The sequence below is a fragment of the Salmo salar genome, chromosome 01, assembly GCF_965601325.2.
Source record: "Salmo salar chromosome 01, fSalSal1, whole genome shotgun sequence".
NCBI classification, from domain to species: Eukaryota; Metazoa; Chordata; class Actinopteri; order Salmoniformes; family Salmonidae; genus Salmo; species Salmo salar.
This window is the reverse complement of record NC_138291.1, coordinates 20,086,489-20,105,713: the sequence shown is the minus strand read 5'-3', so window position 1 is coordinate 20,105,713 and position 19,225 is coordinate 20,086,489. Positions and strand designations below refer to the sequence as shown.

Here is a 19,225-nt window from a genome sequence, read left to right as displayed (position 1 = left end):
GACACCTACAACTCCCGATGTCACAGGAAAGCCAAAAACAACCACCCGAGCCACTGCCTGTTCACCCCGCTATCATCCAGAAGGCGAGGTCAGTACAGGTGCATCAAAGCTGGGACCGAGAGACTGAAAAACAGCTTCTACCTCAAGGCCATCAGACTGTTAAACAGCCATCACTAACATTGAGTGGCTGCTGCCAACATACTGTCTCAATCTCTAGCCACTTTAATAATAAAAAATTGGATGTAATAAATGTATCACTAGTCACTTTAAACAATGCCATTTTATATAATCTTTACATACCCTACATTACTCATCTCATATGTATATACTGTACTCTATACCATCTACTATGCCGAACGGCCATCGCTCATTCATATATTTATATGTACATATTCGTTCCTTTACAATTGTGTGTATAAGGCAGTTGTTGTGAAATTGTTAGATTACTTGTTAGATATTACTGCATGGTCGGAACTAGAAGAACAAGCATTTTTCTACACTCGCATTAACATCTGCTAACCATGTGTATGTGAACAATAAAATTTGATTTGGTTTAGTCTAGTGCAAAAGTGCTCCGATTGCAAAAACAGTTGTTGTCTGTAGCGTTCATGTTTCTACAACATTAGAAGAACATATCAAAACTTGCACCCACATGTATCTGTTGGTGGCTGGTACCTTCCAGGTCTGCACTCCTTTGAACGGGCCGTCCTTACCAACAGTGACATTGAAGTTGGTGTTGCGGTACGCGCTGTCACACTGGGCCTGGGTGGGGCCTCGGGGGCCACTGGCCCCACAGGAAGTGAACCACCAGGTCATCAGGGACACCTCTGAAGAGAGGAGACATATGTCAGTCAACAAACAAACTCCCTGTGTTACACAGAAAGATGACAGACAAACAGACATATGGTAGAACAGCTGCTGAGGAAATCAAAGGAAATTACATTAATGGAAGCACCTTGTTTATTATGAAAAATGGCCAGGAAAAACCACTGTGAAAATCGAACCGCAAAGGCCATTGGTGATAGAAATGCTAAATATATTCCATTGGAACAGCTGGTAGTGTACCTGAGGCAGAGGGCTCTGGGAGGGGGCTGAGGAAATCTTGCTCACTGATGGAGTCCATTTCATGGAAGAATCTGTGTCCGAGCAGCAGGGAGTTGAGATCTGAGCGGGAGAGAGACAGACACATTCATCGCTACAAAACATTCTCTTTCATACATTTTCCATGAATCATGGTCAATTCAAAGACAGAGACAGAGATATAATTTAGAGTGTAGATTTGGTTTTGGGAGCAGCTTAAGGTCCAAAGCTAAGTAGATAAAAAGCCTAAAAGGGTTCTTTGGCTGAGCCTAAAAGGGTTCTTTGGCTGTCCCCATAGGAGAACCCTTTGAAGAACCCTTTTTGGTTCCAGGTAGAACCCTTTTGGTTCCAGGTAGAATCATTTTCCAAAGGGTTCTGCCTGGAACCAAAAAGTGTTCTACCTGGAACCAAAAAGTGTTCTCATATGGGGACAGTCGAAAAACCCTTTCTAAGCATGTATGAGCTGCAGGGTGCCGATTGGACTTGGGGTGAGACAGACAGACAGACAGAGACAGACAGACTTATGGAAAAAGTGGAGAAAGACAAAGGGCTTTAGGAGATAAGTAATAATGATGAGGGATGACATCGTGAAAGTGTTAGCAGGAGACAAGATAAGGGTGGTTATGATTTAGTAGCTGCAACTAGATGTGGAATTCTGGAGGGTCTGGAGATGTGCTCCAGTAAAGCGTAATAGGGACGATAAATCTGCATGCTGATCATATCCCGCCCAATTGGCGGCTGTCTGGCGTCGCCAACTTGCATGCCTTGCATGAAACCGGGAATACCTCTGCAAGCCCCCCTCCTCCCTTCCTTCCAATATTTACCCAACCGCATCTGGGTACAATGCCTATCAAATAAAACTAATGTTGGCAGGCTTCCCCCCAAATGTCTGACCAAAAAGCTTTATGGTAGATAACAATGGATGGAGCGAAGAAGATCTGTGCTTCAGTGTGACAATAACGTATATGACACTGGAACCTGTTGATTTTATTGTCAGATTGCGGATTCAATCCCAGGGAGAAGTATTCTACGGTCGGTTTCCCCCGTTCAGAAGCAATCAGGCAGTGTGTTGTCTTCCAGGTGAGCTCTCCAGCTGATTTGGAGATGGCGGTTAGCCGACGCATCTGTGTGCATCATGCTTCGGTTAAGACTCCTCTCTTTCTTTGACTCTTCCTCAATAGCTCTATTGCTTCCAGTCTTAAGGCATGCTCTATTAACGATCTCATTTGCAACTCCATGTGGGTTGGGGGGGGGGGGGGGGGGGCAGCAGTTGTCATGGGGCGTTGCTCTCCACTGAATGTTACTGTGTCCCAACTATAATCTATTCAGTTCCTCCTACACCAACGTCATGGCATCACTCAGGTGAATGCCGTAATTCAGTGATATAGGCCATGTGAACTTATAGCCATCATCTAGTGGTCCTTTAAGGAATCTATTTCAAATCAAATCGTATTTGTCTCATGCGCCAAATAAAACAGGTGTAGACCTTACAGTGAAATGCTTACTTACAAGCCCTTAATTAACCAACAATACAGTTAAGAAAAATACAACAAAAAAAATAAATAAAGTAACAAATAATTAAAGAGCAGCAGTAAAATAACAATAGCGGGGCTATACACAGGGTAAACCGGTACAGAGTCAATGTGCAGGGGGCACCGGTTAGTCGGTTAGTCGAGGTAATTGAGGTAATATATACATATGGTAGAGTTATTAAAGTGACTTAAGCATAGATAATAACAGACAGTAGCAGCAGCGTAAAAGGGGGGGGGGGGGGCAATGCAAGTAGTCGAGGTAGCCATTTGATTAAATGTTAAGGAGTCTTATGGCTTGGGGGTAGAAGCTGTTTAGAAGCCTCTTGGACCTAGACTTGGTGCTCTGGTACCGCTTGCCGTGCGGTAGCAGAGAGAGCAGTCTATGACTAGGGTGGCTGTAGTCTTTGACAATTGTTTGGGCCTTCCTCTGACACCGCCTGGTATAGAGGTCCTGGATGGCAGGAAGCTTCGCCCCAGTGATGTACTGGGCCATACACACTACCCTCTGCAGTGCCTTGTGGTCGGAGGCCGAGCAGCTGCCATACCAGGCAGTGATGCAACCAATCAGGATGCTCTTGATGGTGCAGCTGTAGAACCTTTTGAGGATCTGATGACCCATGCCAAATCTTTTCAGTCTCCTGAGGGGGAATAGGTTTTGTCGTACCCTCTTCACTACTGTCTTGGTGTGCTTGGACCATGTTAGTTTGTTGGTGATGTGGACACCAAGGAACTTGAAGCTCTCAACCTGCTCCACTACAGCCCCGTCGATGAGAATGGGGGCATGCTCGGTCCTCCTTTTCCTGTAGTCTAATATCATTTCCTTAGTCTTGATCACGTTGAGGGAATTAGTTGTATCTCTATGAAAGAGACCCCTTTATAATTTTATTTATATACTGTATGTTTTTTATTTTTCCCCATTTTCTACCCAATTTTGTGATATCTAATTTGTAGTTATGACCTTGTCTCGTTGCTGCAACTCCCCAACGGTCTCGGGAGAGGGGAAGGTCGAGACATGAATCCTTAAAACATGACCCGCCAAGCCGCGCTGCTTCTTAACACACTGCTCGGTTAACATAGGCAAATTGCAGTTGGCCCAGAACAGAGCAGCACGTCTGACCCTTAAATGTACACGGAGGGCTAATATCAACAACATGCATATCAATCTCTCTTGGCTCAAAGTAGAGGAAATATTGACTTCATCTCTACTGGTCTATTTGAGAGGTATTGACGTGTTAAAAGTACTGAGCTGTCTGTTTAACCGGTTAACACACAGCTCAGACACTCATACATACCCAACAAGACAAGCCACCAGAAAGGTCTCTACACAGTCCCCAAGTCCAGAATAGAGGCTAGGAAACACACAGTACTATTTAGAGCCATAAGTACATGGAACTCTTCCACCTCTGGTAACTCAAGCTAGCAGTAAAATCAGATAAAAAAACAGATAATACAACAACTCAAGGCACAACGCGGACTGTGAAGAGACACACAGTCTAAAACAACTCTACACACACCCACACATTATTCTTAGTAATGTGATGTAGTATTGTAATATTGTAATGTAATAACAGAGCAATGTACATTTGTAAAATGCATTGTATGAAACAATGTTTTATGTCTGTTTAGACCAGGAAGAGTAGCTGCTGCCTTGGCAACAGCTAATGGGGATCCTAATAAAATACTTAAACACAAACCTGGAAGTCAGCCATATCAATGTGTTGGAGGAAACGCCATCTGACTGACAACGCTAGAGCGCAATGAGCCAAGGAAAGCCTTGCCAGCCAAACCCTCCCCTAACCCAAACGGTGCTGTGCCAATTGTGCGCCATCCTTCGGGGCTCCAGGTCACAGCCGGCTGTGACAGAGTCAGGGATCGAACCCCAGGCTGTAGTGACGCCTCAGCCCTGCGATGCAGTGCCGTAGACTGCTGTGCTACTCAGGAGGCCGAAAGAGGCCCCTCTCAATCAGTAAATGTAATCTTAAAATATTTAGGGAGTTTTACCTGAGAAATTATTCAATGATGTGTTTGGAGCCCTCCAAATAGTCGCTCACTGTACTCGAGCCATACAGCATGTTAAGTATCTACATTGAGACCTGACTGTTTGTGTTGTGTACAGATTGTGCTGCATGGAGGGCCACCTGTGTCAAAGCATGCTGCCCCCAGGGTGATGTCATCTAGGCCGATGTCAGCATTGGAGCCTGGTCCCCACAGAGCCTTCACCTTGAGGTGGAACCTGGGGAACACACATCACAATGAATGGAGAGAAACACAGTATGGAACTAAATTTAGATTTCACATTAGTTTTTGTTTTATTAAAATACCCTAAATTCTTTCACATTCTTTCACAGTAATCATTTATCAAACTACAATCACTCAAGAAACTTTAACTCTGAACTTCATGTACTGTAATGTTATGTGTTGACATCTCAGGTCAGTAATTAAGCAGTACATTAGGGCACCATACCCACTGAGGAGGGCAGGTAGCTGTAGAGTGATGTCCTGCCAGTTATCTTCCCACTGTCCAGACCTCTCCCACACCACCCGGGACGTGGTAGCACTATTTTCCTCTAGTGACAACAGCACGGTGCCATTAAACTCCCCATAGAGATACAGGGAGAAATGCAACTGCAGACAGAGACATCCAGAAAGGATGTGAATTAGTGAATTTCATGACATACTTTTTGAAGACTTTAACATGACTTAAAACTATATGAAGTTTGATATTCTGTGTGTAGTACCAGATGACTGCTCTCTGTTATGATAGACCAGCTGTCTGGGGGGGAAAATCGGACTAATTACAAAAAATGCAAATCAATAGACAGGCCTTGGCTATGGTTGGTTGATTCTGGCATCTTTTGAGGGTGTTTCTAAAACTCCCTTAATGAGGACGTCTAGAACTCAGTGAGTCATCAGTGAACATGTTGTTGGAAGGGGAGATTGTCTCATTAGTAAGAAAGCCATTGGGTGGCTGGATAGATGCGTCCATTTACGCCTCTCACCTGACAGGCTGTAGTAGAGACCGGTTGGGGGAAGGAGTAACTCCGGACAGACACCTCATGACTGGAACTACTCCTTCTCACGGCCAGGAACAGGAAGTGGCCTGAGGGAGAAGACAATAACCACAACTCAGAGTGGAGCTGACGCTGACGTAGTGCACCAGTCAACAGGGCATGACTGATAGAGCTCTGAAGAAAAGTATTTCAGTCCTCATCTCAAAAACAATACATTTTGCCTTGGCGCAGTGCAAGTCGATTTGGACTGAAGCCAATTGGAGCTATAAACTGAAATGCAGAAAATGAATGGAAATCATCTCAGCAGCAACAGGACATGTTTTACATTACACAACATGCTGCTGGGCTTCATAATACTCAAGTGTTATAACTGATTGTAAATCATCGACAAACTGTCCAAAGGAATGTAATTCTATTCAGTGATAACCTTAAGGCCTACAAAGCCTTTAGATTCCAAATGTTTTGAAAACTTGAATTGGAATGAAAATCAAATCAAATTGTATTAGTCACATGCGCCGAATACAACAGGTGTAGTAGACCTTATAGTGAAATGCTTACTTACAAGCCTCTAACCAACAATGCAGTTAAAAAAATAATAAAAAAAACCTGAATAAGAATAAGAAATAAAAGTAACAAGTAATTAAAGAGCAGCAGTAAAATAACAACAGCGAGACTATATACAGGGGGGTACCGGTAGAGAGTCAATGTGCAGGGGCACCGGTTAGTCGAGGTAATTGAGGTAATATGCAAATGTAGGTAGAGTTATTAAAGTGACTATACATAGAAGATAACAGAGAGTAAGCAGCGGTGTTAAAGTGTGGGGGGGGCGGCAATGCAAATAGTCTAGGTAGCCATTTTATTAGATGTTCAGGAGACTTATGGCTTGGGGGTAGAAGCTGTTTAGAAGCCTCTTGGACTTGGACTTGGCGCTCTGGTACTGCTTGCCATGTGGTAGCAGAGAGAACAGTCTATGACTAGGGTGGCTGGAGTCTGACAATTTTTAGGGCCTTCCTCTGACACCGCCTGGTATAGAGGTCCTGGACGGCAGGAAGCTTGGCCCCAGTGATGTACTGGGCCGTACGCACTACCCTCTGTAGTGCCTTGGGGTCGGAGGCCGAGCAGCTGCCATACCAGGCAGTGATGCTACCAGTCAGGATGCTCTCGATGGTGAAGCTGTAGAACCTTTTGAGGATCTGAGGACCCATGACAAATCTTTTCAGACTCCTGGGGGGGGGGGAATAGGTTTTGCCGTGCCCTCTTCACGACTGTCTTGGTGTGCTTGGACCACGTTAGTTTGTTGGTGATGTGGACACCAAGGAACTTGAAGCTTTCAACATGCTCCACTACAGCCCCGTCGATGAGAATGGGGGCGTGCTAGGTCCTCTTTTTCCTGTAGTCCACAATCATCTCCTTTGTCTTGATCACGTTGAGGGAGAGGTTGTTGTCCTGGCACCACACGGCCAGGTCTCTGACCTCCTCCATATAGGCTGTCTCGTTGTCAGTGATCAGGCCTATCACTGTTGTGTCATCGGCAAACTTAATGATGGTGTTGGAATTGTGGCTGGCTGTGCAGGCATGAGTGAACAGGGAGAACAGGACGGGACTGAGCACGTACCCCTGAGGGACCCCTGTGTTGAGGATGGTCTGTTATTTTTCTCTTATTATAAATTGTGTATAGAGATTTGCTGACATTACTATTTAACCTGTTAGGGCTAGGGGGCAGTATTTACACGGCCGGATAAAAAACGTACCCGATTTAATCTGGTTACTACTCCTGCCCAGTAACTAGAATATGCATATAATTATTGGCTTTGGATAGAAAACACTCCAAAGTTTCTAAAACTGTTTGAATGGTGTCTGTGAGTATAACAGAACTCAAATGGCAGGTCAAAACCTGAGAGATTCCTTCACAGGAAGTGGCCTGTCTGACCATTTCTTGAACTTCTTTGCCATCTCTATCTTTTACAAAGGATCTCTGCTCTAACGTGACACTTCCTACGTCTTCCATGGGCGCTCAGAGCCCGGGAAAAACCTGAATGTCGTCATCCCAGCCCCAGGCTGAAACACATTATCGCCTTTCTCAAGTGGCCGATCAAGGGACTGTGGGCTTAGGCGCGTGACCTGGCTGCCCCCGTCTTTGTGATTTTTCCTCTGTTTGCCGAAAAGGAGATTCCCGGTCGGAATATTATCGCTTTTTTACGAGATAAATTGCATAAAAATTGATTTTAAACAGCGGTTGACATGCTTCGAAGTACGGTAATGGAATATTTAGATTTTTTTTGTCACGAATTGCGCCATGCGCGCGACCCTGATTTACCATTTCGGATAGTGTCTGGGACGCACGAACAAAACGCCGCTATTCGGATATAACGATGGATTATTTTGGACCAAACCAACATTTGTTATTGAAGTAGCAGTCCTGGGAGTGCATTCTGACGAAGACAACAAAAGGTAATCAAACTTTTATAATAGTAAATCTGATTTTGATGAAGACTAAACTTGCCGGGTGTCTAAATAGCTAGCCCGTGATGGCTGGGCTATGTACTTAGAATATTGCAAAATGTGCTTTCACCAAAAAGCTATTTTAAAATCGGACATATCGAGTGCATAGAGGAGTTCTGTATCTATAATTCTTAAAATAATTGTTATACTTTTTGTGGACGTTTATCGTGAGTAATTTAGTAAATTGTTTGCAAATTCCCCGGAAGTTTGCGGGGGGTATGCTAGTTCTGAACGTCACATGCTAATGTAAAAAGCTGTTTTTTGATATAAATATGAACTTGATTGAACAAAACATGCATGTATTGTATAACAATGTCCTAGGTGTGTCATCTGATGAAGATCAAAGGTTAGTGCTGCATTTAGCTGTCTTCTGGGTTTTTGTGACATTATATGCTAGCTTGAAAAATGGGTGTCTGATTATTTCTGGCTTGGTACTCTGCTGACATAATCTAATGTTTTGCTTTCGCTGTAAAGCCTTTTTGAAATCGGACAGTGTGGTTAGATAAAGGAGAGTCTTGTCTTTAAAATGCTGTGAAATAGTCATATGTTTGAAAAATTGAAGTTTTTGTATTTTTGAAGATTTTGTCATTCGCGCCACGCCTGTCATTGGATATTGGAGCAGGTGTTCCGCTAGCGGAACGTCTAGATGTAAGAGGTTAAATGCTGAGCTGTAATCGATGAACAGCATTCTTACATAGGTATTCCTCTTGTCCAGATGGGTTAGGGCAGTGTGCAGTCTGATGGCGATTGCGTCGTCTGTGGACCTATTGGGTCGGTAAGCAAATTGGAGTGGGTCTAGGGTGTCAGGTAGGGTGGAGGTGATATGATCCTTGACTAGTCTCTCAAAGCACTTCATGATGACGGAAGTGAGTGCTACAGGGCGGTAGTCATTTAGCTCAGTTACCTTGGCTTTCTTGGAAACAGGAACAATGGTGGCCCTCTTGAAGCATGTGGGGACAACAGACTGGGATAAGGATTGATTGAATATGTCCGTAAACACACCAGCCAGCTGGTCTGCGCATGCTCTGAGGACGCGGCCGGGGATGCCGTCTGGGCCTGCAGCCTTGCGAGGGTTAACACGTTTAAATGTTTTACTCATGTTGGCTGCAGTGAAGGAGAGCCCGCAGGTTTTGGTAGTGGGCCGTGTTAGTGGCACTGTATTGTCCTCAAAGCGAGCAAAAAAGTTGTTTAGTCTGTCTGGGAGCAAGGCATCGTGATCTGCGACGGGGCTGATTTTTCTTATGTAGTCCGTGATTGACTGTAGACCCTGCCACATACCTCTCGTGTCTGAGCCGTTGAATTGCGACTCCACTTTGTCTCTGTACTTTCGCTTAGCTTGTTTGATTGCCTTGCGGAGGGAATAGCTACACTGTTTGTATTCGGTCATGTTTCCGGTCACTTTGCCCTGATTAAAAGCAGTGCGCTGCCATCAATCCACGGTTTTTGGTTGGGGAATGTTTTAATAGACGCTGTTGGTACGACATCACCGATGCACTTGTTAATGAACTCGCACACCGAGTCAGTGTATTCGTCAATGTTGTTGTTCGCAGCAATGCGGAACATATCCCAGTCCACGTGATCGAAGCAATCTTGAAGCGTGGAATCCGATTGGTCGGACCAGCGTTGAACAGACCTGAGGGCGGGAGCTTCCTGTTTTAGTTTCTGTCTATAGGCTGGGAGCAACAAAATGGAGTCGTGGTCAGCTTTTCCAAAGGGAGGGCGGGGGAGGGCCTTATATGCGTCGCGGAAGTTAGAATAACAGTGGTCTAGAGTTTTGCCCGCCCTGGTAGCACAACCGATATGCTGATAGAATTTGGGGAGCCTTGTTTTCAGATTAGCCTTGTTAAAATCCCTGGCTACAATAAATGTAGCCGCAGGATATGTGGTTTCCAGTTTACATAGAGTCCAATGAAGTTCTTTCAGGGCCGTCGATGTGTCTGCTTGGGGGGGGGGGTATACACGACTGTGATTATAATTGAAGAGAATTCTCTTGGTAATGCGGTCGGCATTTGATTGTGAGGAACTCTAAGTCAGGTGAACAAAATGACTTGAGTTTCTGTATGTTGTAATGATCACACCACGTCTTGTTAATCATAAGGCATACACCCCCACCCTTCTTCTTACCAGAGAGATGCTTGTTTCTGTCGGCACGATGCGTGAAGAAACCAGGTGGCTATACCGACTCAGATAGTGTGTCTCGAGTGAGCCATGTTTCCGCGAAACAAAGAACGTTACAGTCTCAGATGGCTCTCTGGAATGCTACCCTTGCTCGGATTTCGTCTACCTTGTTGTCAAGAGACTGGACATTGGCGAGTAGTATGCTCGGGAGCGGTGCGCCCGTCTACGGAGCCTGACCAGAAGACCGCTCCATCTGCCCCTTCTTCTACGGCGTCGTTGTTTTTGGTCGCCTGCTGGGATCCGATCCATTGTCCTGGGTGGTGGGCCAAACAGAGGATCCGCTTCGGGAAAGTCGTACTTCTGGTTGTAATGTTGGTGAGTTGACGTTGCTCTTATATCCAATAGTTCCTCCCGACTGTATGTAGTAAAACCTAAGATTACCTGGGGTAACAATGTAATAAATAACACATAAAAAAGCAAAATACTGCATAGTTTTCTAGGAACGCGAAGCGAGGCGGCCATCTTTGTCGGCGCCGGAAGTCACAGTATGTCATTCACGTCGGGCTCGTTAGACTCGTTAAAGGAAAAAAAGGATTCTGCCAGTCTGTGGTGATTATTCGCAGTTCTGATGTCCAGAAGTATTTTCGGTCATAAGAGACGGTAGCAGCAACATTATGTACAAAATAAGTAAAAAAATAAGTTACAAACATCGCAAAGAAACAAACAAAAAAAACACAATTATTTTGGAACACGTAAAACGTCAGCCTTCTTCTCCGGCGCCATCTACAGACTTGAGTGCTACGGGTCAGTAGTCATTTAGGCAGGTTACCTTAGTGTTTTTGAGCACAGGGACTATGGTGCAGGGACTATGGTGGTCTGCTTAAAATATGTTGGTATTTCAGACTCGGACAGGGGGAGGTTGGAGATCCCATTGGAGTCATAAACTAAATGGATTTCCAGTCTCTGTGTAATATGAGAAACTTGGAAAGAAACCTGAAGGATCATCTTTGCCTATACAGTGTCCTCATTCTGTAGTTCCCCTGTCTTAGCTCCAGGACCTGACGGAGAGGAGACTCAACAGCAACTGAAAACCAATTCTCAATTTGAACCCTTCAGCTGTAGGACACCATCCACAGGAGGTTGGTGGCACCTTAATTGGGGAGGACAGGCTCGAGGTAATGGCTGAAGCGGAATTGGTAGAATGCTATCAAATACATCAAACACATGGTTTCCGTTTGTTTGATGCCATTCAATTTGCTCCATTCCAGCCACTATTATGAGCCGTCCTCCCCTCAGCAGCCTCCACTGACACCATCATATCTCCATTTACAATTCCTAGTCAATTGCCTATTGGGTGCAAAAGAAGCTTACACTGTATTGCACATACGACGAGGGTTGCAAGATTGAACTCTATTATCAGTACAATGTATGTTCACTAGTGTTTAGGGACTGAGTAATTTACAGGATGAGGACCAGTCTAGTGTAAAATTGGTACGTTATACAGCACAATGTAATACCCAACCGCTATTTATATCTGGTCTCATAAAGGTGTCATCATGTATACCCCCTTCAAATAAAGTGTTTCCCAGCAATTTTAGGTCTGCTTACCTTCGATTGACCTGTTGTGTTTTGCACCATTTACCTTGTGTATTTTGCAGAGCTGTCCCCAGCATGTCTTCACTGTCTTCCAGTTCCTCCCCACTGACCCTCCTCCAAGAGGACAGCTCATTGGACGTTGACCAGCCACAGGACCCAGGCTCAAAGGAACAGTGGGCTCCATAGGGCAGAGCATCTCCATAGGGACACAGTGGATCAAAACATACTCACTTCACCAGCTCATTCAGTGCCCTGTACACTTATAAATACGGATACAGTTTATAAAAATGAAAGCTTCTAGGAAATGATCAAATATGGCAGGGTGACAAGATCTATTGACTAACCTTTTTAAAGAGCACCTTGTATACTAATTTGAGCACTCCAGCACATTATATTTTCTTCTCAAAATGTAGTGGCTTTTGAATGTGCAAAAGAAAGGCTATCCTATTGTGCTGAAGCCATGTCATCTCTCCAGGGTTCCACTATTCAATAAACATTATTCATTTTATTACTTACTGGAGGGATCAGTTTTATTCTCCATGTGGGAACTATTCTTTGCATTGAATGATGAATGTTTTGATTGAGTGTTGAGCAGGTTAGTGTTCTTCGTCATGAATCTTGTTCTGGAGGCAGCTCTGCAGAGTGCTTAACCCTAACCACACTGCTAATCCTAATGCCTAACCTTAAATTAAGACCAAAAAAGCACATTTCTGTTTAAATGAATTTGTACAATATAGCAAATTTTGACTAAATATATAGCAAAAAAAATCACTCAGTTCTGCCTCCAGGACAAGACTCATGACAATACATGGCAACCTGTGAGTGTTGAGAAGGCTTGTATGACTAATGGTGTTGTTGTGAGCATTGATGCAAGGGCTGCAAGCACTGAGTGTACCTTCATGTTTTCACTAATTTCTAAATTCACTGAATAATTTTACAAAGCTGCAGTTTAAAAGAGCATTTCAGTTCAAATTATAGTTGAATAATGGTATTTCAGTTTCAAGGGGTGTCTCGGAGAAACAGTAATCTTAACAAACCCACAGAGAATGGTCCAAAGGAACATATTAGCCTTAGTGGGAGGACTCTGGCTGGCACTTTTCTGTCTCTTAATGCAATGTCCATCTAGTGGTTGTTATACTTTGCTTTTAGCATAAGGGACTGAGACATAGAGAGGAGGAGAGCACTTACTGTTGGCTAATACACTGCTTCCAGTGAAAGGATTAACAATTTATCATGGTCATTAAACTTTAATATAGTTTATGCAAGCGGCATGCACCCTGCCAGTAGCACCACACTCAACAAAAACAGTGTGATTTAAAGATGGGGAAACTCTTTTTCCCGAAGATGATTCAAACATAATCTGATCCAACGTTATAAAACCTACTTTGAAATAATATTGGTTTTAGTGAGTAAAAATGTTTATCTAAGCTAACAATGAATTATGGAGAAGGCCTATCTACGGAATAGTAGGGCCAAGTGTAATAAACGGCAATGTGTGGTGGCACTTGGTAAAAACAACATTTTTGCACTGATAGTACAATATTTCGAGAATAAAGTCAAAATTATATTTTGTGAATAAAGTAAAATCGTTAGGCTACAGATATTTTTCTAAGCCCTAATCACATGCGATTGCTGGCATCAGCACAGATCACAGTACACTAGACTGGCAGCCAGCCAGCCGGTACACAGGTGAGATGTAAATCTAGTTTGTTCATTTCAGTGGCTTGGGTAAATGACATTACAAAAGGAAGCAAATAATTAGTAGGAATACATTTGTCGTCCTTTTTATGTCGCCAGATTGACTTTAGATGCAGTATAATGTTAGCTAGCTAGATTGAGAGATCAGTGAATGATAGATAGCTAGCTAACGTTAGCATTGCTAGCTATTTTTATGAACTTTGTTTGCTAATGAAAACATTGTCACATCTAAAGTAAATTTGACAACTTTTTTGGCACCTCTAGATATGCTAACATCTAACTATTTACATGACATATGTAGCTAGGGGTTCAGCTTCTTGAAGATGTCAATCATTAACATCTCGGATTTCCTGCACGACCGTGGGGTCGCAGAAGAATCCCTCTCAAAGTTGGAGGAGCAAAAGGTGTGTTCGCCATGGGGGGGTTGTGTAGAACCATACATAGGGGTAGCAGAATCGCGCAGAGCTCTGCTCTCTGCCTGCAAGAAGAATGTTGATCCTGACTTGATGCAATGTCACACCGATGACAGCAAAATTCTTGAACCAGATTACAGGTTCATAACTAGTCTACAGGTTATGGATCAGGTAACAGCCTAACACTTGAGACACACGTCAATGATTAGGTGTTACATTGGTGTAGTATTTTTGCATTGACATGGCATACTCTCTAAACAATAATTCCAACAAATTGGCTACTAGAGTATGTCTGCAGATGTTCGTCGACACCACTAGCAAACTCTACTGCTGTTATTTACCCTCTGCATTTCCTCTATTATATGCTCCAAATACAACTCATATTTATTCTCATCTTACATAGGAACATTTATTTGGTCTTTGTAAGATAAACAGTGCATCACATGCATCACTGCTTCTCAACAATGATCTTTCATATTTGAAGGGCCATTATATTCAGTTGTGAACAAAAAAGTATATTAAGCACAAAATGTGTGTCTGCCAAATAGGCACCATGTAGATAAGTGTCAGTCCACTGACTGGGCTGGACAAGCACTAATATGAATGAAATCTTCCTACTGTGCTTGTGTAAGGGTTTAAATTGACTATGTACAATACAGTGCATTCGGAATGTATTTAGACCCCTTCCCTTTTCCACCTTTTGTTACATTATAGCTTTATTCTAAAATTGAATAAATATATATATTTTTTCTCATCAATTTACACACAATACCCCATAATGACGAAGTGAAAACAGGTTATTAGAAAATGTTGTACATTTATAAATAAAAATAAATAAAAAACAGAAATTCCTTATTTACATAAGTATTCAGACTCCTTGCAATGAGACTCGAAATTGAGCTTGGGTGCATCCTATTTAGATTGATCATCCTTGAGATGTTCCTACAACGTGATTGGAGTCCACCTGTGGTAAATTCAATTGATTGGACATGATTTGGAAGGCACACACCTGTCTATATAAGGTCCCACAGTTGACAGTGCATGTCAGAGCAAAAACAAAGCCATGAGGTTGAAGGAATTGTCCGTAGAGCACCGAGACAGAATTGTGTCGAGGGACAAAACTGGGGAAGGGTACAAAATAATGTCTGCAGCATTGAAGGTTCCCAAGAACACAGTGGCTTACATCATTCTTAAATGTTAGAAGTTTGGAACCACCAAGACTCCTCCTAGAGCTGGCCACCCGGCCAAACTTAGCAAAAGGGCTCCCAAGTGGCGCAGCAGTCTAAGGCACTGCATCTCAGTGCTAGTGGAGTCACTACAGACCCTGGTTCGATTACAGGCTGTGTCACAACCGGCCCTGATTGGGAGTCTCATAGGGCGGCGCACAAATCCCCCCGTGTCGTCTGGGTTAGGGTTTTGTTTGGGTAAGTCGTCATTGTCTCACTGGACCCTTTGATCACTCGGCTAAGCATGCCTCTCCTTAATGTCAATATGCCTTCTCCATTGCTGTTCTGGTTAGTGTTTATTGGCTTATTTCACTGTAGAGCCTCTAGCCCTGCTCATTATACCTTATCCAACCTCTCAGTTCCTCCACCCACACATGCTATGACATCTTCTGGTTTCAATGATGTTTCTAGAGACAATATCTCTCTCACAATCACTAAATGCCTAGGTTTATCTCCTCTGTACTCACATCCCACCATACCTTTGTCTGTACATTATACCTTGAAGCTATTTTATCGCCCCCAGAAACCTGCTCCTTTTTCTCTGTATTCTGGACGTCACAGACGACGAATTCTTATAGCTTTTAGCCGTACCCTCATACTTATTCTTCTCTGCTCCTCTGGGGATGTAGAGGTGAATCCAGGCCCTGCAGTGCCTGGCTCCACTCCTACTCCCCAGGCGCTCTCTTTTGATGACTTCTGTAACCGTAATAACCTTGGTTTCATGCATGTTAACATTAGAAGCCTCCTCCCTAAGTTTGTTTTATTCACTGCTTTAGCACACTCCGCCAACCCGGATGTCCTAGCTGTGTCTGAATCTTGGCTTAGGAAGTCCACCAAAAACTCTGAAATCTTCATCCCTAACTACAACGTTTTCAGACAAGATAGAACGACCAAAGGGGGCGGTGTTGCAATCTACTGCAGAGATAGCCTGCAGAGTTCTGTCCTGCTACCCAGGTCTGTACCCAAACAATTTGAACTTCTACTTTTAAAAATCCACCTCTCCAAAAACAAGTCTCTCACCGTTGCCGCCTGCTATAGACCCCCCTCGGCCCCTAGTTGTGCTCTGGACACCATATGTGAACTGATTGCCCCCCATCTATCTTCAGAGCTCGTGCTACTAGGTGACCTAAACTGGGACATGCTTAACACCCCAGCCATCCTGCAATCCAAGCTTGATGCCCTCAATCTCACACAAATTATTAATGAACCCACCAGGTACAACCCCAAAGCCGCAAACACTGGCACCCTCATAGATATCATCCTAACCAACGTGCCCTCTAAATACACCTCTGCTGTTTTCAACCAAGATCTCAGTGATCACTGCCTCATTGCCTGCACCCGTAATGGGTCAGCGGTCAAACGACCTCCACTCATCACTGTCAAACGCTCCCTGAAACATTTCAACGAGCAAGCCTTTCTAATCGACCTGGCCCTGGTATCCTGGAAGGATATTGACCTCATCCCGTCAGTAGAGGATGCCTGGTTATTTTTTTTAAATGCCTTCCTCTCCATCTTAAATAAGCATGCCCCTTTCAAGAAATTTAGAACCAGGAACAGATATAGCCCTTGGTTCTCCCCAGACCTGACTGCCCTTAACCAACACAAAAATATACTGTGGCGTTCTGCATTAGCATCGAACTGCCCCCGCGATATGCAACTTTTTAGGGAAGTTAGAAACCAATACACACAGGCAGTTAGAAACGCCAAGGCTAGCTTTTTCAAACAGAAATTTGCTTCGTGCAACTCCAACTCTAAAAAGTTCTGGGACATTGTAAAGTCCATGGAGAATAAGAACACCTCCTCCCAACTGCCCACTGCACTGAGGATAGGAAACTCTGTCACCACCGATAAGCCCACTATAATTGAGAATTTCAATAAGCATTTTTCTACGGCTGGCCATGCTTTCCACCTAACTACCCCTACTGCATTCAACAGCACTGCACCCCCCACAGCTACTCGCCCAAGCCGCCCCCATTTCTCCTTCTCCCAAATCCATTCAGCTGATGTTCTGAAAGAGCTGCAAAATCTGGACCCCTACAAATCAGCTGGGCTTGACAATCTGGACCCTTTCTTTCTAAAATTATCTGCCGAAATTATTGCAACCCCTATTACTAGCCTGTTCAACCTCTCTTTCGTGTCGTCTGAGATTCCCATAGATTGGAAAGCAGCTGCTGTCATCCCCCTCTTCAAAGGAGGTGACACTCTTGACCCTAATTGCTACAGACCTATATCCATCCTACCCTGCCTTTCTAAGGTCTTCGAAAGCCAAGTCAACAAACAGATTACCGACCATTTCGAATCCCACCGCACCCTCTCCGCTATGCAATCTGGTTTCAGAGCTGGTCATGGGTGCACCTCAGCCACGCTCAAGGTCCTAAACGACATCGTAACCGCCATCGATAAGAAACAATACTGTGCTGCCGTATTCATTGACCTGGCCAAAGCTTTTGACTCTGTTAATCACCACATCCTCATCGGCAGACTCAGTAGCCTTGGTTTCTCAAACGATTGCGTCGCCTGGTTCACCAACTACTTCTCTGACAGAGTTAAGTGTGTCAAATCGGAGGGCCTACTGTCTGGACCTCTGGCAGTCTCTATGGGGGTACCACAGGGTTCAATTCTTGGGCCAACTCTTTTCTCTGTATACATAAATGATGTCGCTCTTGCTGCTGGTGAATCTCTGATCCACCTCTACGCAGACGACACCATTCTGTACACTTCTGGCCCTTCTTTGGACACTGTGTTAACAACCCTCCAGACGAGCTTCAATGCCATTCAACTCTCCTTCCGTGGTCTCCAACTGCTCCTAAACACAAGTAAAACTAAATGCATGCTCTTCAACCGATCGCTGCCTGCACCTGTCCGCCTGTCCAGCATCACTTCTCTGGACGGTTCTAACTTAGAATTTGTGGACAACTACAAATACCTAGGTGTCTGGTTAGACTGTAAACTCTCCTTCCAGACTCACATCAATCATCTCCAATCCAAAGTGAAATCTCGAATTGGCTTCCTATTTCGCAACAAAGCATCCTACACTCATGCTGCCAAACATACCCTCGTAAAACTGACCATCCTACCAATCCTCGACTTCGGCGATGTCATTTACAAAATAGCTTCCAATAACCTACTCAACAAGCTGGATGCAGTCTATCACAGTGCCATCCGTTTTGTCACCAAAGCCCCATATACTACCCACCACTGCGACCTGTACGCTCTCGTTGGCTGGCCTTCGCTTCATAATCGTCGCCAAACACATTGGCTCCAGGTCATCTACAAGACCCTGCTAGGTAAAGTCCCCCCTTATCTCCGCTCACTGGTCACCATAGCAGCACCCACCTGTAGCACGCGCTCCAGCAGGTATATCTCTCTGGTCACCCCTAAAGCCAACTCCTCCTTTGGTCGTCTCTCCTTCCAGTTCTCTGCTGCCAATGACTGGAACGAACTACAAAAATCTCTGAAACTGGAAACACTTATCTCCCTCACTAGCTTTAAGCACCAGCTGTCAGAGCAGCTCACAGATCACTGCACCTGTACATAGCCCATCTATAATTTAGCCCAAACTACTACCTCTTCCCCTACTGTATTTATTTATTTTATTTATTTTGCTCCTTTGCACCATATTATTTATATTTTATCTTTGAACTTTCTTCAAACTACAAATCTACCATTCCAGTGTTTTTCTTGCTATACTTTATTTACTTTGCCACCATGGCATTTTTTTGCCTTTACCTCCCTTATCTCACATCATTTGCTCACATTGTATATAGTCTTATTTTTTTCTTTTCTTTTCTTCTACTGCATCATTGATTGTATGTTGTTTTACTCCATGTGTAACTCTGTGTTTTTGTATGTTGTCGAACTGCTTTGCTTTATCTTGGCCAGGTCGCAATTGTAAATGAGAACTTGTTCTCAACTTGCCTACCTGGTTAAATAAAGGTGAAATAAAATAAATAAAAAATTGTAAATAAGAATTTGTTCTTAACTGACTTGCCTAGTTAAATAAAGGTTACATCTGGGGAGAAGGCCTTGGTCAGGGAGATGACCAAGAA

At 43.9% G+C, this 19,225-nt stretch overlaps 1 protein-coding gene across 1 annotated transcript in view; it reads right to left on the bottom strand.

Annotated features, from left to right (window-relative positions):
* LOC106571863 (tyrosine-protein kinase receptor) overlaps positions 1-19,225 on the bottom strand; it is a 106,535-nt gene that overhangs the window by 34,704 nt on the left and 52,606 nt on the right. The window contains exons 7-12 of the mRNA XM_014145404.3: positions 11,886-12,035; positions 5,612-5,712; positions 5,077-5,237; positions 4,751-4,845; positions 1,066-1,164; positions 653-827 (exon numbers count right to left, since the gene is read on the bottom strand). Coding sequence (XP_014000879.3) covers positions 653-827; positions 1,066-1,164; positions 4,751-4,845; positions 5,077-5,237; positions 5,612-5,712; positions 11,886-12,035 — 781 coding nt within the window. The remainder of the gene's footprint in view (positions 1-652; positions 828-1,065; positions 1,165-4,750; positions 4,846-5,076; positions 5,238-5,611; positions 5,713-11,885; positions 12,036-19,225) is intronic.